This window comes from Podarcis liolepis (assembly GCF_965112155.1).
Source record: "Podarcis liolepis genome assembly, chromosome: 3".
Taxonomy (NCBI): Eukaryota; Metazoa; Chordata; class Lepidosauria; order Squamata; family Lacertidae; genus Podarcis; species Podarcis liolepis.
In genome coordinates this window covers 119,909,214-119,936,463 of record NC_139557.1, presented here as the reverse complement: position 1 = coordinate 119,936,463, position 27,250 = coordinate 119,909,214, and the positions used below count along the sequence as shown (strand labels likewise).

The 27,250-nt window shown below is 49.7% G+C and overlaps 2 protein-coding genes across 2 annotated transcripts in view; one reads left to right on the top strand and one right to left on the bottom strand.

Moving 5' to 3' along the window:
* Nucleotides 1-6,957, bottom strand: part of XKR6 (XK related 6) — a gene marked incomplete at its 5' end in the record, with an annotated part of 170,300 nt that extends 163,343 nt beyond the window's left edge. Inside the window, one exon of the mRNA XM_083494413.1 lies at nucleotides 6,149-6,957. Within this exon, the coding sequence (XP_083350539.1) occupies nucleotides 6,149-6,957 (809 nt within the window). The remainder of the gene's footprint in view (nucleotides 1-6,148) is intronic.
* Nucleotides 6,958-9,570: 2,613 nt separating this feature from the next.
* The window catches only part of LOC310702697 (L-threonine 3-dehydrogenase, mitochondrial-like), a 193,235-nt gene continuing 175,555 nt past the window's right edge, over nucleotides 9,571-27,250 (top strand). The window contains exon 1 of the mRNA XM_083494703.1: nucleotides 9,571-9,583. The gene's annotated coding sequence lies outside the window, so the exon portion shown is untranslated. The remainder of the gene's footprint in view (nucleotides 9,584-27,250) is intronic.

Genomic DNA, 27,250 nt, shown 5'->3' with positions numbered 1-27,250 from the left:
GAACGGTGTACGCCACGTTGAGTTCCTTGGACAAAAGGTGGGATAAAAATGTAACAAGAAACAAATCACAACAAATTTTTCGCAGTGAGAAGGCATCCCATCAATGAATTTTAAACTTTTGTTGCATAAATGTAACGAAAGGTGCATAGGGTTTTTCAAACCGTTCCTTTTCCCGTCTCCCCCAGTGGTACAATTTTTGTTAATTTAGGACATCGTTGCAATGTACCATGTTTGACTGAGTTGTCCTTGTACGGTAGGAATTATAAGCATGTGCCATCTTGCAGCTACTAACATTTTTGCAGTCAGTGCTTTTTTCCTAGAAAGATACGGTAGGTGCCGGTACTCACCATGAATTTATTACAGTAAGCGCCATACTTACTGCCATGCAACAGAAGTGCCACACAACCAGTGGCGTAGCGTGGGTTGTCAGCACCCGGGGCAAGGCAAGTAATTTGCGCCCCCTAACCCGTGGATTTGCGCCCCCTAACCCTAACCCCCAGATGTTGCGCCCGGTGCGGCTGGCCCCCCCTGCACCCCCCACACTACGCCACTGCACACAACAACAAAAAAGAGGTTCTGGTACTGCGTTCCTTTGAGTTCCTCCAGAAAAAAAGCTCTGCTTGCAGCTATGACAATATTTAAGTCTTCCAAGACTTTCCTTGATGACATTTCAGATGCTGGCATTATTCACGTGTCATGGCAAACCATAGTTTACCGTGCATACTCATGTACTGGACTCTTTGCTTTTCACTTCTACCACATTGGGGGAGAACAGACCACATTCCCTTGCTTAGCATTATGTCTGAACCGGGGAATGTGGCTTGTTGGAGTGAAACAAACCATAACCCCCAATTTGGACACCCGGGCACAGAGATTTTGCATTGACCAGTAAACTATTACCCATAGTTTACAGTGACGCGCAAACTGGGCTCCTGTCTCACATCCACCCAGACCTTTTCATTTGTATAAACTTGTTCCCCTACAATAAATAAATAAGCAAATAAATAAATAAATAACCCCCCTCCCCAAAATGCCCTATTCACAGTGAGAGATCCCTAGATCTTCCTGTGAGAGCAACCTTAAACTTGCAACCACATCAGCTCCGGACACCAGAAAAAACTTCTACTACCGCACAATGATTTTCGCAATGGGGTCAATGCCTCTATAGAGCATGTTAGGCAATTCGGTCCATATATTTATAACATTAACCTCTCTACAAAGGAACCCATGCGCTGTTTGTAGCTCCATCCCTAGACAAGGAGTATAGATAAGCATGCATGCGCTTGACTTTGCAAATGTAAGAGCGTACGAAGGTGCCTTGGACTGAGTCAGCCCCTATGTCTTTCAAGCCCAATACTGGCAGCACTGACTGGCAGCTTTCCTCCGAGGCTTCAGGCAGGGGAACATTCCCAGCCATGGCTGGAAACTGAACCGAGGACCTTCTGCATGTGAAGGAAGTGCCACACCAGTGAGCGAGCGTCCCTCTCCCTTCGCCTCAATCACCATGAAAGGTAAGCAAGCTTGATACTGCTTCGTTTGCAATGACTGAGTCAGTCCCCGCTCTCTCTCCCCCAGCAAACCCCTCCAAATGCAAACATTTCACCAGTCCAATATGCAAAGATTTTAGCCGCTGGCAAAGGCAGCTTTAAACAGTGTCTGTACGGATTAGCCACACCGCGGCATCCAGGAGTAATTCACATGACGGTCATAACAGCCAGTGAGGAGGCATTAAAAAAAAATTAAGAATATACAAAATGACAACCACGAAAGGTTGACGACGGTTACCTCTACGCATTTGTTCAACAGATATGACGGCTGTCCGGGATTCCAAACAGAGCCACCTCTGCTAATCCATAGCGAAAGAGCCAACGTACGCCAGTTTTAACCCGCATCCCTCGTTCCAGATAGCAAAGTTTGGAGGGAAACCAAGTGTTCGACTTGGTTGCAACGAATATTCAGAGCCTCTGAGATCAGCGCAATAGCGCACAGTGCGTGGTCCCATGTCATGAATCCAGCTGGGGTGCCATCAGAACCCCAGGATCTCACCAGCACCATTTGTTCCAACGTGGCACAGGATTTCGGGAAGGGTGGGTGGGGAAAGGAGGTGGAATCGGGATCAGCCCACACCACCAAGCACTCACACAGTTGCCCCCAGAAATGAGACCCACAACATGCCAGACACGCGTTCTACTCCAGCGGCTACTGAGGACTGGCGCATGTGGTTGGTGCTTGGGTACACCACAGGAGGAGAAACGAACTTGGCACACGTCCATTTTTCTCGTGGCACAAGCAAATCTCTTGGGGAAGGTTTGTGTGTAGGGGGGGAGAACCTTCTTGCTTTCCCCCTAAACACTCTAGCATGGAAAAAATAAGGCCATGCAAAAGGGATCTCCTCTGCAAGAAGAGGTGCGGATGACATTTCAGGAAAGCAAGGAAATCTATGCTGCTGTGATGCATGTTTTCACCGTTGCGTTTTTCCCAGGGTTGCAATTTCATACAAGCCACACACACACACACACAAGCGGGTGCCTTCCTTCCTTCATCGCCCCTCTCCGAAAGGTCTTTGCTGTGCAATCTCCATCCCCCCCTTGGATGTCCCCCCCACACACACACACCAGCACCCACCTGGCTTCTCCCCACCCTCTCAAAGAGACTGCCTCCATTTTAAATCGGTCCAAAGCCAATCCAGAGAATTCTGCCGGGGCTGGCTTAGCCCTTCCAATTAATCTGAACATCACTGAGCATCAAACCATCGCTGGGCATCAACCATCTCCCCACTCCCCTCCCCACTTCAATCAATTCAAATTGTTACAGTCTAGCCCTCCACCCTCCCTATTACACCACCAATATATATAAATATATATTTAAGGCAGTCATTAAAGGAACACATCGGTTAACCCTCCATTTCCTTTCCTCCTCCTCCTCCTTCTAAACTCCTTCTGTTTATTTATATTTTTGACTACATCTTCATCATATACACACACACACACATAAAATGATTGCAAGGAAGAGAGCTCAGTTTGTTCCACTTGCTAATTTCATGCGCACATGTGGATGAGCAAGGCATCCACGTACGCACATAGGCACATCCCTAAGGCAAAGGGGCTTCCTAAACCATTTCATCTTCCAAACTTTATTCTGATTCAGATTACGTAAGCCCAGAGTCTCTCCAGAACGCCTCGTGTGCTCTCAGATCTCTGCATAAAAACTTGAGATGAAAAGAGCGTTCACTTTGGCCTCTTGCTACGACCACCCCCTTTTAATTTCAATTTGCAAAACCCTCGAGGGTTCGGCGTGTGCACATAAAGACGCATGACGACCACATTTGCGGGAAACGGTTAGGTGGTGGGCAAGCCTGGGTGGGTGCACCGAAAAGGCCTTCTTTGCAGCCCCCCCCCCAATTCCTTCTCCATCTTCTCCCTGCAAAGGTTTCCCATCTTAGCAAAGGTCTCTCCAGGACACCCTCTGCATCTTTCCCCACAGTTCCTCTCTAAAAAACTGAAGCCAACCCTACCCTAGAGCTCCCCCTCTGTCCGGCAGTGGTATCGACTGTCCTCCTCGTTACTCCGGGTTTCACGTAGCCAAACCATGTGGGTGGAATTTGGGGAGGAGGGAGGTGTAAGGACAGGGAGGGGAGGAGGGAGTCTAGCTCCACATTCACAAATCCTCACGTCAATCCACACGTGAGCACTGTCTTACAGGGAAGACCCGTGGCCACCCTCCAGTGTGAGATGCAAGGTACAGGTGTTCAGATTAGGGCATCAGTACTTTCTCTGGGATATTGCTGTTTGGGTCTTCTCTTGAAGAGGTGGCCCTAAAGGCCCTCGTTGCTCTGTGCATAGCAGGTAAAGAGAGAGAGCCCTTCTGGGCCTATATATAGTATTGCATTTGAGAGGTAAACCACCCTTTGGTGGCTACAACTCTGAATTCCACACACACACACCCTTAAAGATGCCTCCATCTCTCCACTATGTGCATGTCTTAGGGAGGGAGCCATCTCTCTGTTGCCCTACTTTCTGCTCACACTTGCATGTGCAGAGAATTTATCTGGACATCTCAAATCATTAAAGCCCATCCTGGAGGACACACTCTTTGATGGCTCTCTCTCTGTCTTTGGTACAAATGCATTTAAATATTCTCTGCCACAGACAGACGCCATAAGGAAATTCAGTCTTCTAGCCCCAGAAAAATACGGGGTAAGGTGCTTTCCTTTTTGCACCCCACAGCTGCTCCTTATTCAAGGGTAGAGCCCCCTATGTCCAATGGGGGAAAAGGGAGAGTGTTGCTGGGTTACAACCTTGGTGCCTTCCAAATGGAGGAGGGCTGAAGGGAGAAGATGCTCCCCTCCCACTTCTCCCAGGTTCTCCACTGGTGGGTCAGGACCTACAACTAGGTTGCAGCCTGACCTGCAGTTCACCACAACAGGAGCATTGGTGCCATGTGAATCTTCTTACACACAGAAAGAGAATAGGCTCCATAAATGCATGTTTGGGTTCAAGGTATGACCAGGGTCCAAAAAAGGCCTCTTCCAGGAAATGCTTACAAAAGTTCTATCATCCCAGGAGGAATCTAGGGTGGGATGTCTTTCACCTCTCTGCTATGATGGCTTTAAGGCATTTCATTCCACACAAGGTGACGAGGCTCTCAGGCCTTGCAGGTGCTGTTGGACTCCAGCCCCCATCAGCCCCTTCTAGCAGGACCAATGGTCCAGGGGATGATGGGAATTGTAGTACAGCAGTAGTGTAGAGGACCAGCAACTGGCCTTCCTCTCCTTTGACTTCATACCCTCTCCATCTCCAAGCATTGGAGAATGCCAAATTCCCCACCCCACAATCACGTTTGTGGGGCAGTCCTCCCTATGTCCACCTGTACAAAATGATACCATGTTTTAGAGGCTGTGCAGAACACCCTTTCTCTCTAGACCAGATCTAAAGACACTTGGCCAGATGTCTTCTTCAGGTGACCCGCTTTGTGGAGATGCCCTTGAGCCTGCCAATTGCCCCAGAATATCACCTCTCCTCTGTGCCAGTATCCAAGGGCAACTATACCCATGGGTGCTCTCTTATGGGGTGAACTCAGTCTTTGGAAGGGGGGGGGGAATTCCCTCCTCACCCCAATATCCGTGAAACTTATATAGCAGTGTGCAATTACCTTCCTTCTTCAAATATCCCAACTGCACTAGCGCAATCTGGGAGGTGAGTCTTGCTGCTTTTTGGGATGGGTGATGGGGATTAAGTCTGGGAATAGGTATTGACTAGGTGTGCACTGAAAGCACCCCCTTTTCCTGCTACACCCAATTATATACTGTGTGTGCTTCCTTTGCAAAAAAAGGGGGGAGGGGAGAGAGCTCCAGGTACATGTTCTAACCTGTTATCTGTTTATTCTGGTATCCTATTTCCTCATAGTGCATACAGGAAATATTCCGAAGGAGGTTTAAGCCTGCATCCTTTACCATAGTGAATGCTAAGACTAGCTCACCCTATATCTGGCCCAAATTCTGGAGGCTCCAGAAGCTTTTGGATCAGAAGATGCGATCACCTTTCCCTACCTGTGTTTCAGGAAGGGTGGGCATTTGTCCCCAGTCTCTCCCATGACTCCAGCAGATGCACGTAGAGACAGGAGGGGGGGGTTACACCTCTCTCCCCCCCCCAGCCCTGCCTGGGTCTTCCTTCTCTCTAGGAATAAGCTCATCCAAAGAGTTCTGCAGGGAAATCACCTTGCTCCACCTGTCACCTGTCTGCCTTCCTCCTTTCCCTCCCCCTCCAGGTGCAGAAAGGAAGGAGGGGGGGTCACCCTTTCCTGGGGCAAAAGATGTGCAAAGTCGGGGGGGAGGCTTCCTCTTGCCTCCCCCACCACTGTCCCTCATGCCCTTCTGAGAAGTGGTGAGGGTCACTCTCCTGTCTCTACTTGGAGGGGGGGGGATCTTGCTTCCTTCTTCAAAAGCCTTCATGAGGGGAGGGAATAAAACACCTTTACCTGAGTGATTCCAATAACCCTTTGAGGTCATCCCTTCCTCCACCTGCCGTTGGAAGACTGGCCTTCTCCAGCCTGCCTCCAGGTACATACATATATTTGGGAGGGGGGTATAGACAGAAGCCGAACCACCCACCTGCAGAGAGCCCCCCACCCGCCCTGCCAGCCCGCTTACCTCCAGACTTGTCCCATCTGCAGCAGGTGAATGACGGACTGCCAAATCCAGACCGAGAGCCTGCAGAGGCGCTGAGCTCCGGGCGTGCCGCCGGCGCCGTGGTAGTGGCGATGCCCGGCGCGGCGGCCGGCCCCGACGGATCCCATCATCGGAGGCCCTCGGCTGGTGAGGCCCTGCACGGCGCCCAGGCCTCCTCCGGTGTAGTCCTGCACGAACCATCGGAAGCTGAGGATCTGCACCAGCACGGAGGGCAGCAGCACGAAGGCCAGCGTCAGGCCGCACCACAGGTAGTCGCGGCGGCCGTAGTGGTCGAGGGCGAGCCAGAGGTCGGTGCCCACGTCGCCCACCAGCACCAGCAGAGCGAGCACGATCCACAGGCAGTCCAGCCACGGCCGCTCCACCGCCAGCCCCGCCGCCGACGGCCCGTCGCCGCCTCCGCCGCCGCTTCCTCCGCCGCCACCTCCGGCCCCCGGCGCCAGCGGGTCGGTGGCTCCGGCCCCCGACCCGCTTCCTCCGGCCCCCCGGCCCAGCAGGCTGCGCAGGCAGGCGCTCCGGCAGCCCCAGTAGCACGACGACGTGTTGCAGCAGTGGCAGATGTGCATGGAGCTGCTCCCGCCGGCCTCGTCGTCCGAGCTCCCGCCGCCGCCTCCGCCGCCTCCGCCACCACCGCAGCCCCCCTGGCCCGCGGCGGCGGCAGCGGCGGCGGCGGCCCCCCCGGCCAGGTGGTGATGATGGTGGTGGTGGTGATAGTGGTGGTCGTCGAGGTTGTGCAGCTGCGAGAAGCCGCTGCCGTCCGACTTGGCCGCCATCACCTCCGCCGCCGGGCCCCCCCGCCGCCGCCGCCGCCGCCTCCTCCACCGCCGCCGCCGCCACCGGGCTCCCCCGCTGCTGCCCGGGCCGGCAGCCCGGCTCCCTCCGCCGCCGCCGCCGCCTGCCCGGCCGCCTGCCTCCCTTCCCTCCTCCTCCTCCTCCTCCCCCGGCCTCCTCCTCCGCCTCCTCCTCCTCCTCCCCGCCGCTTCCTTCCTGCCGCCCCTCCCTCCCGCCTCCCGGGCCCCCTCCGGCCACAGGGCTCGGGATGCCCTCCCCGCCGCCGCCACCGCCGCCACCCACGGCCGCCTCCTCCGCCTCCTCCGCCGCCGCCCTCCTCCTCCTGCTTTCCCCTCCGCTTCCGGGGGAGGAGGAGGGAGGCGCTACAGACCGGCCGGGCCCCCCATCTCCCCTCCCCACCGCCCGCCTGCTCGCGCTCGCCGCCTCCTCCTCTGCTCAGACCCGCAAGCAGCAGCCGCCGCCACCGCCGCCGCCGCCGCACAGGAAGGGGCTGGCAGGCAGGCAGGTTGGTTGGCTAGGGGACCCCTAGTGCCAGCGCCGGGGAAGAGCCGCCAGGCGCTCAGCCGAGGAGGAGGAGGAGGAGGAAGGCGACCACCGGACACACCGGCTGGCACGTCCGCCACGGCCGAGAAGAAGCCCCCGGCCGCGTGCGCCCAGGCCCGCCCGGCCAGGCCGCTTTGCAGCCCCCGCCACGCGCGCCTCTGCGCCCCTCGCCTCGTCCATCCCGGGAGAGGCGGCCCCTGCGACGCCGCGCTAGGCGCCCCACTGGCCCGGAGAGGCCTCCCGCGGTGCGGGTGGAGGGCTGGGGGTGGAGATGTGTGCTTCCGGGCGCCCTCCGCAAGGGGGCGAGGGGCGCCCTCCGGGCTGCGCGCAGCCTGCGCCGGCTGCCTGCCTCTCTACCTGCCGAGCGTAAGGCCTGCTCTAGAGGCGCCTTCTCCAAGGAGACACCACCGCCCCAGGTTTCCTCCTTTGGAACGAGTATGTGACCCACACTCCGAAGCGCTTAAGGGGGGGGTCTTCTTCCTGACACCCCCCCCCCGCTATGCCAACAGCCCCAAAGATGCCCTGCAAGCAGGAACATCGGATTTTCCCCACGCCATCCTCCCCCTTGAGTTATTTCAGAGGATAAGGAAAGCTGGTCTCCATCATAGCACGGTTCCTTTCCGTTCTGTTCCTCCATGTCAGCTTTCCTAAGAACATCACAAGAGCCCCATGGGGCCGGATCCGGTCCAAGGCCCACCTAGTCCAGCAGCCTGTGCTGACTTTATTCATCTGGGTACCTTTTGCAAAAGCACAGGTGCAAAGAATGCGCTAGATCACTTTCTCCTCTATTTCCTCCTCCTCCTCCCAGCTCTGGAACATCCCCAGTGCTAAATTACATAATCTGTTTTGCATGCAGAAGGTCCCAAATTTAATCTCCAATGGTATCTCCAGGTAGGGCTAGAAGGGACTCCTTTCCTGAAACCCTAGAGAACTGCTACCAGTCAGTGTAGACATTATTGGGCTAGATGGACTGGGTATAAAGCAGCTACCTATTTTCCAGGTTCCTATTATTTAAAAACAAAACAAAAAAAACCTTAGTCATTTTAGGGAAAATCAGAACTTTGTTAGTCTTCTTTACATTCTACACTCCCCCCCTTTGTTTTTTCCCCTTTTGATTCCTTATTTATTTTTATTTACATCTGTGGTGGGCACTGTAATCTTCAGGGCCTCCAAAGGTCTTACTCTGACCCAGAGCAGCCCACTTTTTTGTAAACTTAACTTTAGCACATATCCCAGTGGTTTGGAGTAGTGAATAAGTGTCTCTGGTTCTTCCTGTTCCAAAAACACCCACTTAAAGGCATTCACATCTTTTAAAATTATTCCACTCCTCTAAAACAAAATTGGCTTTCTGCTCCCACCGCTAACTGCACCTCTCATGAAAGCAACCAGACCCAGTGGCGTAGCGTGGGGGGTGCAGGGGGGGCCGTCCGCACCGGGCGCAACATCTGGGGGGGCGTGCTCGCACTTGCAGCTCTCTGCCCCTACCTGGCTCACTCACTCTAGGGGGCGCAAATTACTTGCCTTGCCCCGGGTGCTGACAACCCACGCTACACCACTGACCAGACCAACCCACTGCTTGTTGAATTGGAAGCCCCACATTCTTACACCCCCACCCCCCAAAACCCCCTCTGTGGAACCATATAAGTTTCTACAGCTCTCATTTTTTGCTCCCCATCTATCCATCATAGATCAGACAGGGTTTGGGCCTGATCCGTTAATGCTCTTGCTATGTTCTTATATTGCTCAGCCCATAGAGCATGAGACTCAGACCAGTTCAAGATCAGAGAGCTGGACTCAATGTCTTCACAGTATCTCTTAGCTCAAGAGGCTTCTGAATCCACTGAGCGGCTTGCTAGCCTTTGACGGGCATTTAGTTCCCTTGATCGCTGTCCGTGGTGCTGAAGTTTTGCTTCCCTTAGTGCCTGGCCTGCGTTGCCTGCTAGTTTGCTGGCTGCTGTCTATTCCTGTGGCGTCGTCAGCGCAGAACGATAGCTGTTAACTTTTCCCTTTTCTTGCGAGGAATCCTATTCGGAATAAGGGACTTTCTCTTAAAAAAAGGGAAAAGTTAGAATCATAGAATCATAGAGTTGGAAGAGACCACAAGGGCCATCGAGTCCAACCCCCTGCCAAGCAGGAAACACCATCAGAGCACTCCTGACATATGGTTGTCAAGCCTCTGTTTAAAGACCTCCAAAGTAGGAGACTCCACCACACTCCTTGGCAGCAAATTCCACTCTCGAACAGCTCTTACTGTCAGGAAGTTCTTCCTAATGTTTAGGTGGAATCTTCTTTCTTGTAGTTTGGATCCATTGCTCCGTGTCCGCTTCTCTGGAGCAGCAGAAAACAACCTTTCTCCCTCCTCTATGTGACATCCTTTTATATATTTGAACATGGCTATCATATCACCCCTGAACCTCCTCTTCTCCAGGCTAAACATGCCCAGCTCCCTTAGCCGTTCCTCATAAGGCATCGTTTCCAGGCCTTGGACCATTTTGATTGCCCTCCTCTGGACACGTTCCAGTTTGTCAGTTGACAGCTATGGACAGAACTTTGGGGGAGGAGCCCAGGGCCCTTCTCAGCAGGATGAGCAGGAGGACCTCCAAGCGCAGCCGAGAAGGCTTACATTTAGAAATAAGTGAAATAATACACATTGCTGTTCAAAGAGGGGCCCCCATTACACATAAGGAAGTATGCAAAGTAATATGCACTGCTGTTCAGCTCCATGTCGAAATTAATGGACCTAAGTCAGCCTGGATAGCTCAGTTGGTTAGAGTGTGGTGCTGATAATGCCAAGGTTGAAAGTTTGATGTGGACAGCTTCACATTCCTGCATCGCAGGCGGTTGGACTAGATCAGGCATGGCCAAACTTGGCCCTCCAGCTGTTTTGGGATTACAGTTCCAATCATCCCTGACCACTGGTCCTGTTAGCTAGGGATGATGGGAGTTGTAGTCCCAAAACAGCTGGAGGGCCAAGTTTGCCCGTGCCTGGACTAGATGATCCCGCAGGGTCCCTTCCAACTCTACAATTCCATGATTCTAAGTCGTACCCTTTCATGTCAATGGGTCTACTCTGAGTGTGACCAACACAGGATACAACCCTATGGAAGGAATTCAGCATCACACTCTTCTGGTTCTTCTTTCAATGTAAGCATTTCTGCCTGCCAGATGGACCAATTCTCCCTCCTCTCCCTCCACTTACTGTCTGGGGGTTCCAGGGTGAATTTGTGGTGTGTGTGTGTGTGTGTGTGTGTGTGTGAGGGGGTTGCACAGGGAGGTGGGGAGCCCCCTGTGCTAGCAGGCACCTTTGTGCTAGCTTCTGCTTGTTGAATCTGGTATTTTTTCCCTTTGTACTGCATGTATTCCTCAATGTGCACCACACTGGTATTCTTTTATGTTTAAGCTCTATTATGTATTGCATTTATGACCCATCTTTTCCTCCAAGGAGCTCCAGGTGGTGTCCGTGGTTTTCTCCCTCCTCATTTAATCTCCACAACAGCCCGGTGAGGTAGGGCCTCGGCCCAGTATACCTGAAGGAGCGTCTCCACTCCCACTGCCCGGATGCTGAGGTCCAGCGCCAAGGGCCTTCTGGCGGTTCCCTCATTGTGAGAAACAAAGCTACAGGGAACCAGGCAGAGGGCCTTCTCAGTAGTGGCGCCTGCCCCGTGGAACGCCCTCCCATCAGATGTCAAAGAGATAAAAAACTACCTGACATTCCAGAAGACGACTGAAGGCAGCCCTGTTCAGGGAAGTTTTTAATGTGTAACATTTTAGTGTATTTCTGGTCTTTGTTGGAAGCCGCCCAGAGTAGGGCTGGGGAAACCCAGCCAGATGGTCGGGGTACAAATAATATTTTATTATTATTATAGGTTAGGCTAAGGGGCAGTGGGTTGACACGGGTGAGGGACGTGGGTGGCACTGTGGGTTAATCCGCAGAGCCTCGGACTTGCCGATCAGAAGGTCAGTGGTTCGAATCCCCATGATGGGGTGAGCTCCTGTTGCTCGGTCCCTGCTCCTGCCAACCTAGCAGTTTGAAAGCACGTCAAAGTGCAAGTAGATAAATAGGTACCGCTCCGGCTGGAAGGTAAACAGCATTTCCGTGTGCTGCGCTGGTTCGCCAGAAGCGGCTTAGTCATGCTGGCCACATGACCTGGAAGCTGTACGCTGGCTCCCTCGGCCAATAAAGTGAGATGAGCACCACAACCCCAGAGTCGGTCATGACTGGACCTAATGGTCAGGGGTCCCTTTACCTTTTAAGGGGCAGTGACTGGCCCAAGGTCATCCAGTAAGTTTGATGGCCAGGTGGTGTATATGATGCACCAGGTGGTGTACATGTGTATGAATTAATAAAAATAAAATAAGAAACCTACCCTCCTGCCTCATTGTGGGTGGGGGGAAAAACTGAGGGCATGTTTTCAGCTGCCCACTAATCTAACGGATCAGTTTCTCCTCTCCCAGCAAAATCTCTCACTAGATGTCTTTCCACATTTAAGCTCTGACTCAGATTCAATGCTAGTGAATGAGGGGAAAGACATTTGAAGTCAAGGCTAGTGAGGGAACAATGCCAAACACAGAGGCTGTGCTTGAGAGCTGTAGTATCCAAACTGAAAAGAACAGTGGCCTTTTGCAAATGGTTCGTGGGGAGTTCAAAAGTTGTGTGAAGTTCCGACGCAGCTGACTGCTCTTGAAATACTCAACTTCCCATAGCTCCAGCTGTCGTCCTGGAGGATGGAAGTCAGAACCAAGGCAAATAATTTGGGTATTGGCTGGGCAGGCTCTTTCTGATGAGTTCGCCGTGTGCAGCCGGGTCAGAGGTGTCTGTATCCAGAAAATCTTCTGAAATAGGTTCAGCTGGAGTGGAAGCTGCCTGGTTTTTTTAGCTAGCAGAAACAGGCTTGTCACCAAGAACAATCTCCCCCCCCCCCAAGTTAGGGAAGGCAAGGACATATGAATCAGTTTGGTGCACTGGTTAGAGTGTCCAACTTGTACCTGGGAGTAAAGGTAAAGGTAAAGGACCCTGACCATTAGGTCCAGTTGTGTCTGACTCTGGGGTTGCGGCGCTCATCTCGCTTTATAGGCCGAGGGAGCCGGCGTACAGCTTCTGGATCATGTGCCCAGCATGACTAAGCCGCGAACCAGAGCAGCACACGGAAATGCCGTTTACCTTCCCGCCAGAGTGGTACCTATTTATCTACTTGCACTTTGACGTGCTTTTGAAGTGCTAGGTGGGCAGGAGCAGGGACCGAGCAATGGGAGCTCACCCCGTCGTGGGGATTCAAACTGCCAACCTTCTGATCGGCAAGTCCTGGGCTCTGTGGTTTAATCCACAGTGCCACCCGTGTACCTGGGAGACCAGGGTTCAAATCCCCCACACAACCATGAAGCTCACCAGGTGACTTTGGGACCAGCCACAGTTCCTCAGCTTAGCCTACCTCACAGGGTTGTTGTGAGGATAAAAATGGGGATGAGGAGAACCACAAACATCATCTTGTGCAGAGGAGAGGTGGGATTTGACCTATAAAACCGTATAAAAGGCTATCTGAAAGACTGCATCTCCCATACAGAACTGTCTCGACTCTGAGATCTTCAGGGGAGGCCCTACTCTCAGTCCCGCCACCCTCACAGGCATACTTGGTAGAGACATGGGAGAGGGCCTTCTTGGTGGCAGCTCTTAGACTTTGGAACTCCCTGTTGGGAAACTGTGTACGTGCAGCTACTCACACAGAGTCAATTAAGGTTTGGCAGACAGAAGGCAATTTGAAGGAGTAAGTCTGCCTGGTGATAACAGTGACATGGAGACCGCTCCCTAATTGGTCAAGCTCTCTCAAGGGAGTAATAATTAATGGCCCACTAACTGGAATGTGTTAGTTCTGAGTTCAGTGGTTCAGTAGTTCAGTGTAGGAGTTGTGAGTCATGTTAGAGAGAGCTAGCATAAGATCCATGTTCTGTTCCTGTAAATAGTCTGTATCGCCCATACAAAACTGTCTCGACTCTGAGATCTTCAGGGGAGGCCCTACTCTCAGTCCGCCACCCTCACAGGCACACTTGGTAGAGACATGGGAGAGGGCCTTCTTGGTGGCAGCTCCTAGACTTTGGAACTCCCTTCCTAGAGAAGCTAGCCTGGCTCCTTCCTTGCTGTCTTTCCACAGGCAGCTGAAGACAGTTTTATTCCAACAGGCCTTTGGGAACTGAATGGTGTGGTTTTTTTTGAGGGGGGGGGGTTAGGAAGTGGCTTTTAATAGGGCTGTGCTGTTTTTATCACCTGCCTTTTTTGTCTTGTCTTAATTCTATTAGTGTTTAGTTACTTTGTAATGATGCTCTTATATATGTTTTTAGTTTTTTGTAATTTATCCACGTTCTTTCAGTTTGTTTAAGCCACCTTGAGTACTGGTCTGGGGAAAGGGGCAGGATATAAATAAATATATTAATAGTAACGCGGGTGGCACTGTGGGTAAAACCTCAGTGCCTAGGGCTTGCCGATCGCATGGTCGGTGGATCGAATCCCCGCAGTGGGGTGAGCTCCCATCTTTCGGTCCCAGCTCCTGCCCACCTAGCAGTTCAAAAGCACGCTTAAGTGCAAGTAGATAAATAGGTACCGCTTTATAGCGGGAAGGTAATCGGTGTTTCCGTGTGCTGCGCTGGTGCTGGCTCGCCAGAGCAGCTTTGTCACGCTGGCCACATGACCCGGAAGTGTCTCCGGACAGCGCCGGCCCCCGGCCTCTTAAGTGAGATGGGCGCACAACCCTAGAGTCGGGCACGACTGGCCCGTATGGGCAGGGGTACCTTTACCTTTACCTTTAATGGCAACTATAAAATGAACAACTGATAAGAGATTTATAAAATGTGGGCAGAAAGAAGATCTCACTCCCTGTTCCCTCTTTTCCCCCTCTTTCATTGACCCCCCCCCCCGAACTTGGGTTCACCCAATGGGATTGATTCGCAGGAGATTCAGGACAGATAGAATAATACTATATTAATCTACAGCATTTTCTGCAACAAGATGTTTGGTGATGGCCAGTAGCTTAAATGGTTTAGAAAAGGGATTAGGCAAAGATGTAGGGGGAGAAATTATCAGTGGATACTTGCCATGATTTTTATGTGGTAGACCCACATTCTAAAATGTTTTTTTTTAATCTGCCCAACGTATTTCTGATATTATGCTGTTTTATGTCTGGGTTGTACATGTGTGCGCGTGATATTTTTGCTCTGAGTGATGCAAAAGCCGGGGAAGAGTTTGCTTGCTTGCTTAAATAAAGCTATTATTGGTATTATATATGTACCACTTTTTTGTCTTTTATTTTTGTACCTTTTCTTCCTTCTTTCTTTGTTAAATTTGCCAATAAAAAATTAATAAAAACAGCAGCAGAGGAAAAAGAGCCGCACTCCAAACTGGTTCTTTACAATTCTCTCCCACCATACATACAAACCCATGTGGTCGCTGTCCGTGGTCCTGAATGGCCGATCCCGTACTCTGTCCATGGTGCTGAATCAATAGTGCTGAAAACACATTGATGAATGTAGGGTGATGCCTTGGTGAAATGAATGTATTGCGGCTCTTACGTATTTCCCCCTTGAAATTATGAATGCACCTCTACATGAAGCTGAAATTTGGTATACATGTAACTCATGGCTACCACAAAATAAACGTTTGAAAAACAGAAAGCAGCTCCTGATGCGTCAGCCCTGAGGGAGCATGGCCTTGGTCTACCCTGACCAAGAGAAGAAGAAGAAGAAGAAGAAGAAGAAGAAGAAGAAGAAGAAGAAGAAGAAGAAGAAGAAGAAGAAGGGGAGGAGGAGGGGGAGGAGGAAGAGGAGGAAGAGGAGGAAGAGGAGGAGTTTGGATTTGATATCCCGCCTTTCACTCCCTTTAAGGAGTCTCAAAGCGGCTAACATACTCCTTTCCCTTCGTCCCCCACAACAAACACTCTGTGAGGTGAGTGGGGCTGAGTGACTTCAGAGAAGTGTGACTGGCCCAAGGTCACCCAGCAGCTGCATGTGGAGGAGCGGAGACGCGAACCCGGTTCCCCAGATTACGTGACTCTTAACCACTACACCATACTGGCTGATATCTCCTCTTTCCTCCACTTCCCTAGAGATGTTGGGGTTTGAAACTTCTACATGCCAAGAACGTGTTCTGCCACTGGGCTTTTGTCCTTCCCCTTCCATAGGGATAAGTTTTATATGTGCTCATCTGGGCTCCTCAAGGGCAGGATATAAATGTGGCTAGAAATTCTTCTTGTTGTTGTTGTTTAGTCGTTTAGTCGTGTCCGACTCTTCGTGACCCCCTGGACCAGAGCACGCCAGGCCCTCCTGTCTTCCACTGCCTCCTGCAGTTTGGTCAGACTCATGTTCGTAGCTTCGAGAACACTGTCCCACCATCTCGTCCTCTGTTGTCCCCTTCTCCTTGTGCCCTCCATCTTTCCCAACATCAGAGTCTTTTCCAGGGAGTCTTCTCTTCTCATGAGGTGGCCAAAGTCTTGGAGCCTCAGCTTCAGGATCTGTCCTTCCAGTGAGCACTCAGGGCTGATTTCCTTCAGAATGGATAGGTTTGATCTTCTTGCAGTCCATGGGACTCTCAAGAGTCTCCTCCAGCACCAGCAGAAATTCTTAGAAGTGGCCAATCTTAGAAGTGGCTTCCACTCCTGGTTGCTCATTATACAAGTCAAACAGAAACGTTTTGCCAGCCTGCCAAAGGTCACTCTGGGATAATATCACATTAAGGAAAGGAATCTGATCACATTATTTCAATCTCATTGCATTTGTCGCTGTAGTGGTAAAGTGTCCTTCATGCCAACATTGCAGGAGGCTTTGTTGTTTCATGTACAATGCAAAAGAGAAGCAAATTTGCGCTTCTGCACCTGTAGGAAGAAGTGAAGGCTGGTCCATTGAGGCAAATGGGGCACTGCCCCATCAACCTCGATTTACACATAGCCAGCCCTCACCTGCCTGCCTTCTTGTTTCCATCTAGTCAAGGTGGGGCAGTTTCTTCCTCCATTGCCTCAATGTAAGATAAAGGTAAAGGGACCCCTGACCATTAGGTCCAGTCGTGGCCGACTCTGGGGTTGCGGCGCTCATCTCACTTTATTGGCCGATGGAGCTGGTTTCCAGCTTCCGGGTCATGTGGGCAGCATGACTAAGCCGCTTCTGGCGAACCAGAGCAGCGCACGGAAACACAGTTTACCTTCCCGCCAGAGCGGTACCTATTTATCTACTTGCACTTTGACGTGCTTTCAGACTGCTAGGTTGGCAGGAGCTGGGACTGAGCAATGGGAGCTCACCCTGTCGCGGGGATTCGAACCACCGACCTTCTGATTGGCAAGCCCTAGGCTCTGTGGTTTAACCCACAGTGCCACCCGCGTCCCTTTGCCTCAATGTAGCGCCTTGTAAAACTCAGCAGGGAGGAGGATGGAGACAAACCTGAAATTTGTTGGCTTTGCCTGTCATTGGCTCTACCTACCACTGGCCTCTCTGCTTTCCACTCCACCAGTCCCAATGGGCAGCAGCCACCGCAAGTAGCAAGCATCTCAGATGTACCAAAAGTTGGATGAGACTGCTAAATTCAACTGACAAGCAAAGAGCTCCATGAGCAGAACAGCACTCAAAAATGAGCTGAGCCTGGGAAAAAGAAAATTGTCCAGGGAAAGCTTCACGCTATGGGTCTGATGCTTTAAAAAAAAATGTTACCAAAGAAATTGGGAACACATTTACAGTTTTATGCCTTCCAACATTCATTGGATGTCCATGAGTTTGAGCGTTAGGAGAGAGGGAGAAAGAGAAAAGTCTCCAGTTTTATTTTATTTATAAAAATATTTATATGCTGCTTTGTCATAAAAAAAAATCAAAGTAGCCATAAAACATAAAGGCTGTACAAGAAATACCATAAAAAGCTAAAAGGTTTTAAAAAACAGACATCAGTTTTGACCATTAAATATGCAGATATTCAATTATGAGCATTCTTTTGCTACCATATTTAGCATGGAGGTATTTTGATTTTAAGGGAGAAATATATGCAGGTCACATCAGAACAGAGGCATCAGTGTCTTGGGCCATGTGTGTATCAAATTTCATATCCCCAGGTGCTGTGAAAGGGTCTTAAACATATTTGAAATCCCTTGTCTGAAGGCATTGTGCCACGGTTAATGGTGTTTTTGGCTACATAAATACCAAATACCAGGTTTCTAGCTCATGGGGAATGTGCCATAACAACTTCTGAAACCCTCATCAGAAAGCGAGTAGTGAGTCAGTCACTCGGGCACTTTATTTCCTGTATTGATGTTCACAATGAAATAAATCATAGGCAGAGAACCTCTGGCCCTCCAGATGTGGTTGTTGGACCAAGGCTCCCATCAATCCCCACCATTTGATACATTTGCTGGGGTTCCTGGGAATCCAGAGCATCCAGATGGGCACAGGGTCCCCATCCCTGAAATAAATACAAGTGTAGTTTATTAACATACTGCAGGAGGATTTTTCTTTTTAATGGGGGATATCAGGGCTATGTATCACCTGGTTATCTCCCGCTTGGACTACTGCAATGCGCTCTACGTGGGGCTACCTTTGAAGGTGATCCGGAAACTACAACTAATCCAGAATGCGGCAGCTAGACTGGTGACTGGGAGCGGCCGCTGAGACCACATAACACTGGTCTTGAAAGATCTACATTGGCTCCCAGTACGTTTTCTGAGCACAATTCAAAGTGTTGGTGCTGACCTTGAAAGCCCTAAACGGCTTTGGTCCAGTATACCTGAAGGAGCATCTCCATCACCATCATTCTGCCTAGACACTGAGGTCCAGTGCTGAGGGCCTTCTGGCGGTTCCCTCACTGCAAGAAGCAAAGTTACAGGGAACCAGGCAGAGGGCCTTCTCGGTAGTGGCAACCGCCCTGTGGAACGCCCTCCTAGCAGATGCCAAGGCAATAAACAACTATTTTAGTTTTAAAAGACACCTGAAGGTGGCCCTGTTTAGGGAAGTTTTTAATGTCTGACGCTGTATTGTTTATGATATTTGGTTGGAAGCCACCCAGAGTGGCTGGGGAGACCAAGTCAGATGGGTGGGGTATAAATAAATAAATAAATTATTATTATTATTATTATTATTATTATTATTATTATTATTATTATTATTATCATCATTAGGGAATAGAACTCTGAGCATTGGGGAAGAATAAAACTTCCAAACAACTGGATCCCTTTGTAGCCTCAAATTCACCAACAGAACAGGAGTTTCTGAACACTGATGGTTTCCTTCCCTCTGCCCATGCATATGACCCCAAATTATGAGCTCAGCCTACGGTTCCCATGCAGCTGTTTTGCACAAATCACTGGGGATTCCTCTTTGTGGCAAGAAGGCAACCACACGTTCAGCTCTGAGAAGGCTTCAAACCATTGATCTGGGAAGCCTGAGAGCTCCTAGCTCGACTTCTCACAAGCATAGGGGGGAGATCCTTTGGGACATCCCTTCAAGGGTGACTAAGCAATGGAAGCTGCTGTCCATGACTGCTCACACGGGGCCTGCTGGAGCAAGGAGAGGATGGTGCTAGTTCTACTATGAAATAGTTATTGTGTTTCAACAGTTTGCTAGGGAGTGGAGCTATTGTTCCCTGGTCACACCTGAACTGGCCAGACCCCAAGCGAGCAATGGCAGTGGGTTAGCTAAGGCATATTAAAATGTGCCAAGAATCTTGAGCATGTATAACTCCCAGTCCTGTTTATGCCACCCCAGCGATGGGGAACCCTTTTTCAGCTAGAGGGCTGCATTCCTTCCGTGGTGGGCGGGGCATGCTAGTGGTGGGTGGGGCCAGGGGTAAAATTGGGTGGAGCAACATCACCTTGCTGACAAAGGTCCATATAGTTAAAGCTATGGTTTTCCCAATCGTGATGTATGGAAGTGAGAGCTGAACCATAAAGAAGGCTGATTGCCGAAGAATTGATGCTTTTGAATTATGGTGCTGGAGGAGACTCTTGAGAGTCCCATGGACTGCAAGAAGATCAAACCTCTCCATTCTGAAGGAAATCAGCCCTGAGTGCTCACTGGAAGGACAGATCCTGAAGCTGAGGCTCCAGTACTTTGGCCACCTCATGAGAAGAGAAGACTCCCTGGAAAAGACCCTGATGCTGGGAAAGATGGAGGGCACAAGGAGAAGGGGATGACAGAGGATGAGATGGTGGGACAGTGTTCTTGAAGCTACCAGCATGAGTTTGACCAAACTGCGGGAGGCAGTGGAAGACAGGAGTGCCTGGTGTGCTCTGGTCCATGGGGTCACGAAGAGTCGGACACGACTAAATGACTAAACAATGACAACAAGAAATGTAAAGTAGTCTAGTTCCTACAATCACCCCTCTCGAACCTCCATCTAGACAAGTGAAGGGTGTGATCGGAGTGCAAGGAGACATTCCAGCCAAGCAGAAGGGTGTGCAGCAGGGCTAATGAGGGGTGTGGCCTGGACAGGAAGGGGTGTGGCCTAGGAAAAGTTCTGAAGGCCAGACAGAGAGGGTTGGAGGCTGCATTCTGCTCCTGCTCTGAAGTTCCTGACTGCTAATTCCTAGACTAACTAAATATTCCAGACTTCACACCTCAGACTCATGCTGACTTCTAATTTGTGCTTATCTGTCAGGGGCTGGCTGGATGAGGGGGAGTGGTGGATGCTTCTTGACCAACAGCCCCCCAGGGAAAGCACAGAGGGAGAGTATTGGGATCCTAGGTCCTGGTGGTGGGAAACAGGCCAACTCCCAGAACAAGGAATCTATTACATGTTGCAGAGCAGAGAACCAGGCAGAAACAGAAAGGGTCCCTTGGGGTTCACTGTAGAGGGGCCTGACGCAGAGGGATAGGGAAGGGAGGGGGAGTTACAAGCCAGTCCAGGGGGCCGGTCCACTGTCCCTCAGACCTTGTGGGGGGCCGGACTATATTTTGGGGTGGAAATGAACGAATTCCTATGCCCCACAAATATCCCAGAGATGCATTTTAAATAAAAGGACATATTCTACTCATGTAAAAACACGCTGATTCCTGGACCGTCCGTGAGCCAGATTTAGAAGGCGATTGGGCTGGATCTGGCCTCCAGGCCTTAGTTTGCCTACCCATGATCTAGACAACAGCAACCCTTAGAAGTTTCTGTGTGTTCTATTTCCTGAATAAAGAAACTAAGTTAGCTGGTGTTTCACTGTCTTTCTCTGATCTGCGAATGACCTGCTCTCCTTGTTGGCTCCCTGACATTATCCACAGAAGGTACTTGAGAAGAAACCAGGCGAGGGTTTCAGGCTCACTAGATGCAGGTGGAGAAGTTTCTCGAATCAGGAACAGGGGAAGCTGTGGTTCCTCAGATGTTGTGGGCCTCCCAACTTCCATCATCCCTGATCGTTGGCTAGGCTGGTGAGAGCTGTGAACATCTGGAGGACACAAGAGTGGGGCAGCCAGCTTAGGATCATGTTAGCTCAAGGGGTCCCTCTTCTCTTGAAGACCAACTGGAGAGATTCTTGCCTCATCCTGATCCAGCATCCAAGCTCTGTTCAGATGGGATGACCACTACTCCATAGCAATTGTTGTCATACAATTCCATTCACCATATAGATGGGGTATGTACTTTTGGTTTTATTTCATACTGAATTGACATTATAGTTCATGCGTACAGTTTATTATAATTTGAGTTATTGTAAGTTACCATGCATATGCAGGTCATTGTTTCATTAATTCATTTGCAGTTTATGTATCCTTCTGCTGTGCTGAAGAAGAATTCCACGAAACAGTGGGTATATCCGGAATCACTGTTCACTATGTCTGTTTGTGGACTACTTCGGCAGCACTGGACATCATAAAACAAAGCTTTACGGCTTGTTTTCACCACATAAGAATCTGATCCATTGCTTGTTTCAGAGACTTGCGTAGTCTACAAAGACTTTCAGAGACTTATAAGACTTTCATTTGGTTCTATGTTTTCAAGAGAATCCATCAATAGTGCATATTTTGTGACTTTCAGAGATTTGTAAGATTTCTGTTTATTTGGTTTTGCAGAGAGTGCATTTCATATATTCCACACTATTCAATGTCCTGTATAGATTATATAAAGAGTTTATATTGACATCGTGTTGTTGTACTTGGTCATCGTGTTGCCTTGGATATTACAGATGGGATGTGGGACAGGACAATCTTTTTTGTCTGCACTTGTGGAACTCCTTGCCTCAGGAAACCCACGGTGGAAATATCTTCTTTATTCCGATAGCCATTTGGCTGGCAAAATGGCTAAGATTGGAAAACAGAGAAACTGACAGAGCTGAAATGGGCAGGCCGTTTGGTCGCAAGTCACAGCTGAAAAGTTCTCCAATGCCTCAAAAAAAGGGATTGTCTCAGCACCCATCTGCCTGAGGCCCTTTTAACTGAACGTGCTGCAGTCAGTGGTCAGGAGCAGAATCACATCTGGAATCTGAGCAGAGGAACAGGGAAGGAGCAGTTTGAATTTGTTCAGAGAGATTAAAAGGCATTGCAAAAGGAGAGCGAGAGCAAAGAAAGACCTTTGACCTCCTTGGAAGAAGAAGAGGAGGAGGAGGAGGAGGAGGAGGAGGAGGAGGAGGAGTTTGGATATGATATCCCGCTTTATCACTACCCGAAGGCGTCTCAAAGTAGCTAACATTCTCCTTTCCCTTCCTCCCCCACCACAAACACTCTGTGAGGTGAGTGAGGCTGAGAGACTTCAGAGAAGTATGACTAGCCCAAAGTCACCCAACAGCTGCATGTGAAGGAGCAGGGAAGCGAACCCGGTTCACCAGATTACAAGACTACTGCTCTTAACCACTACACCACACTGGCTCTCATGGAAGCACCTGACTGTTCTAGGAAGCAATGATGAAGGCTCGCTACTCACTTTCAATAATACAGAATCTGACATTGTTTGGGTCTTCTTCTTTTTTCAGAGGTCCAGTAGATGTGGAACATGATCATTTATTATAAATAAATTGAATAAGCAGGCTTTTGTTGTTTCTGGCTGATAAAATATTCACGAGTCAGGAACATCCAAAATGGGATAATGGACCAGCTTTCCATTGGGATCAGTTCAGATGAGATTTATTCACCAAATTAAGAAAAATACCACCCACACTGAAAGACTTTTGAGCAACTTGCCATGTGGATGGTAGGCTCTATCAGAGTCACTCTCTGCATGGGGTTATCCATAGACACCCCCACCCAACTCAGTTAAAACTATTAAGGCAATAATAGAGACTCTCAGAAAACTAAGTTATGCGGAATGCAAATTGCAATACAATGCAAAAATTAAAGGAAGCAATAAAATGCAATTGAAAATGATACAGCATCTAGCACAGGGCACTGCAATTGCTACCATAGGCTGGAAAAAAATATTTGGTCCACCAAGACCATGGGTAGGCAAACTAAGGCCCAGGGGCCGGATGCGGCCCAATTGCCTTCTCAACCCAGCCCCCAGAATCACCTTGTTTTTACACGAGTAGAATGTGTGCTTTTATTTAAAATGCATCTCTGGGTTATTTGTGGGGTGTTAACGGAGTTAACAGGGGCATTCATTCATTATTATTTTTTTCAAAATATAGTCCGGCCCCCAACAAGGTCCGAGAGACAGTGGACTGGCCCCCTGCTGAAAAAGTTTGCTAAACCTTGACCAAGACCTTTGGTGATTTCATAAGTCCCTAAGAAAAGCCAACCAGATCAGATCAGTGTCCCATCTAGTTTTCATTGTACCGGTAGTTGTTTGTATGGTATATACCATATTTTTCACTCTATAAGACGCACCAGACAACAAGACGCACCTAGTTTTTGGAGGAGGAAAACAAGAAAAAAAAATTCTGAATCTCAGAAGCCAGAACAGCAAGAGGGATCGCTGTGCAGTGAAAGCAGCAATCCCTCTTGCTATTCTGGCTTTTGTGATAGCTGCACAGCCTGCATTCGCTCCATAAGACACACACACACATTTTCCCTTACTTTTTAGGAGGGAAAAAGTGAGTCTTATAGAGAAAAAAATACAGTATAGTTTTAATTAGATCAATGTTTAATTTTGCAAAAAAAAATAAAAAATGTGTCTCTCTCCCCACCCCATGTTTTTAGATGTTCTTGCATTTATCGGTAAGCTGCCTTGAGTTCCAGTCATGGGGAAAGGTATAGAAGAAATAAATTAATCGTCGCCATCATCATCATCAAGGACAAAATAGATCACCATCTGTAAAAGTCGCCTCTCCCCGCTCATCTTGCTCCACTACCAGATCTCGCAGCATTAGTTCAGACTGCTCAGTCACTGAGGAGCACCATTTGGCAGCCTGGGGGGGTCATTCCTCCGATAGACGAAAGCATGTGTTTTTAGGTGGCTTGCCATCTAATTAATGAGAATCGCAGGCCTTCCCGGCTCCACTCTTGGCACAATTGGGGGGAAAGTGAGAAGGGAGGGAGGGAGACACATATGTGTGTTTAGAGCGGATGGCAAGTTTGTAAACTCTCTCCTGCCTCCAACGCACGCCCCATAATTAAAAACTGCTGGTAATTAGTCAGTCGTTAAGAATAGGGGCTGGCTGTTTTTTGTGCTACGGCAACACCAACCCATTTAATGTCTGTTCAGTGCTAATTTGGGTGTCTTCAGCTCTTTTAAGAATCTGGTTTGTTTGTTAAGCGACACTCACAAAAGCATTTTAAACACATTCATCGATTTTGCCAGTATTCAAGGAGGCTGCAGTGCCGAAATCAGCTGATGGGCTTTTTATATATTTTAAACCCTCTTAGGCTAAATAAAATAAAATAAACGTTAAGCTACAAAATTGCCGACTCGACAGCCTGGTGGAAGAGAGGGAGGGAGGGACACAGGGAAGGGATTTCCTCCCCCCCCACCCCCATGTTTTGACAATTTCTAGGAAACTAAACCCTTGGGCATCAAAGAACAGTATGCACAAAATCTGCCAGCTTAACAGATGTGCTGTAGAAGGGGGCAGATGTTTGGTGGTTGGGGAGTTGCCCATGTATTTTCTAAATAGACAAGGATTACCACAGCCTATGGATATAATCCTTTAGTAACCTGAAATGTCAAAGACAATGCAAAAAACAACCAATAAAATAAAAAAAATAAAATTGAAAATGTCTTAATGCGCTTATTACTAATAATTCAGCTAAACCCGTTTCCGAAGAATGAGTGGATTTCCACCACCCCCCTTTTCTTCCTTCTTAATACAACGAACAGTTTGTAATCTCACAGATAAGTCACTTCAAAGGCCTCCTTTCCCTGTGATTTAACTCCTATGTGTTTTCTTACCTGAATTGTATGTCAAGAATGGAGGGTGTCAGGTAGAAGCCGGGTTTGGGGTGAGATTCGCTCGCTCTCTCACTCTCTCACACGCCCCTCTCTCATGGGACCACAAGAGAGCAAAAGTCAAATTTGGCCCACCCCAGCTTTTGACTGGAACAAAGGGGCTTACAGTGGTACCTTGGGTTACATATGCTTCAGGTTACAGACACTTCAGGTTACAGACTCCGCTAACCCAGAAATAGTACCTTGGGTTAAGAACTTTGCTTCAGGACGAAAACAGAAATCATGCCCCGGCGGCGAGGCAGCAGAGGGAGGCCCCATTAGCTAAAGTGGTGCTTCAGGTTAAGAACAGTTTCAGGTTGAGAACGGACCTCCGGAACAAATTAAGTACTTAACCCGAGGTACCACTGTATTTTGAATCTTCCATGGGACTTGAGGGTGCTCCCTTCCACCTTTGGAAATGAGTCCCTAATGCCCCAAATCATTTCTAAGCCTTCCCAAACCCCCACTCTCCCTATCAGATTGTTCTTGTTGTTTAGTTGTTTAGTCGTGTCCAGCTCTTCCTGACCCCATGGACCAGAGCACGCCAGGCACTCCTGTCTTCCACAGCCTCCCACAGTTTGGTCAAACTCATGCTGGTAGCTTCGAGAACACTGTCCAACCATCTCATCCTCTGTCGTCCTTGTGCCCCCCATCTTTCCCAGTAAAGCTACCAGCATGAGTTTGACCAAACTGCGGGAGGCAGTGGAAGACAGAAGTGCCTGGCGTGCTCTGGTCCATGGGGTCACGAAGAGTCGGACACGACTAAACAACAACAATATCTCCATCTGGTTCTGCCCATCTCTGACATGTGGCCCCCAGAAAGTTGTCCACCAAGGAATGTGGCCTTTGGGCTGAAGAAACTGCCCTGCTCCTTCTGCAAGGTATGATTCTCAGCCCTATTGCCAGAGACCTTATCAGAGACCTTTCACCCCAGCACAGAGGATGGGGAGCCAAGGAGAGCCCTCTAGAAGTTGTCCTATGACAATTCAAACTGGGATGGGAGCTGGAGCCCCAGAGCTATCGGAGGGCATCGCCTGGGCAACCCCTGGCACAGAGCCCTATACCGCAATAAAGCATCGGCGTCGGGTGTGTTGTGTTTAGATTTCAAAAAGAAATATGTTCTCATTCTGATCCTTGGATAATAAACACTTTGGGAGCATATGGCTGCTTCCGACTGTGTAGGAATCTATCAACACCCACTCCTCTGTGTTAGCCTGTCAAAAAGTGTTACTGTAGTGGGAGGCAGGGAACTGGTCCAGATTCTTGGCTGGGAATCCTCCTGGGTGTAACAGAGAAGTGAGCGAGGCTCCCAACTGATATAGCACAGGTAAGGAAGCCTTTCCAGCCCGAGGGGCCACATTTTCTTCCAAGCAACTTTCTGCGGGCCGTACCTGGAGATGTCTGCTCCTGAGCTACGGCCCTTTCCCAAAACGGGGCTTGTGTGAGTACAGTGGTACCTCGGGTTACATACGCTTCAGGTTACACACGCTTCAGGTTACAGACTCCGCTAACCCAGAAATAGTACCTCGGGTTAAGAACTTTGCTTCAGGATGAGAACAGAAATCGTGCGGCAGGAGCGGGAGGCCCCATTAGCTAAAGTGGTACCTCAAGTTAAGAACAGTTTCAGGTTAAGAACAGACCTCCGGAACAAATTAAGTACTTAACCCAAGGTACCACTGTATTAGGGACACAGGTGGCGCTGTGGGTTAAACCACAGAGCCTAGGACTTGCTGATCAGAAGGTCGGCAGTTCGAATCCGTGCGACAGGGTGAGCTCCTGTTGCTCGGTCCCAGCTCCTGCCAACCTAGCAGTTCGAAAGCATGCCAAGTGCAAGTAGATAAATAGGTACTGCTCTGGTAGGAAGGTAAATGGCATTTCCGTGTGCTGCTCTGGTTCGCCAGAAGCGGCTTAGTCATGCTGGCCACATGACCCAGAAGCTGTACGCCAGCTCCCTTGGCCAATAAAGCAAGATGAGCGCTGCAACCCCAGAGTCGGTCCTGACTGGACCTAATGGTCAGGGGTCCCTTTACCTTTACCTTTACCACTGTATTATCAGAGAGTGTTGCTGCACGGTGGACAAACTTGGTGGAGTGGCTCCACACTGCACAGATCTTGCGGGTGGTCCAATGTACGCAGGTGGAACCCCTTACGTAACTCCCAGGAATCTGCTGCAGGAACCCCCCTGAGCCATGGCCTCATCCTAATACTATTAATTCACGTAGCACCATCCATGTGAAGGGCACTTTGAGGAATTCATGTTGAAAGGACCCGTTGTCCCTGCCAGGGGCTGAACTCAGATATTCTCTTTAACTCGCAGCCACCGGACTTTGTTCTGCACAGAGGCTCTTCGAAGCAGCAAATTGCCCTGGTGTGCCAGATCGCGGCCCAGGATAGTGAGCTGTGATGGCTATGAGTTCCATGGCTATCTTTCAGCCCCCTCA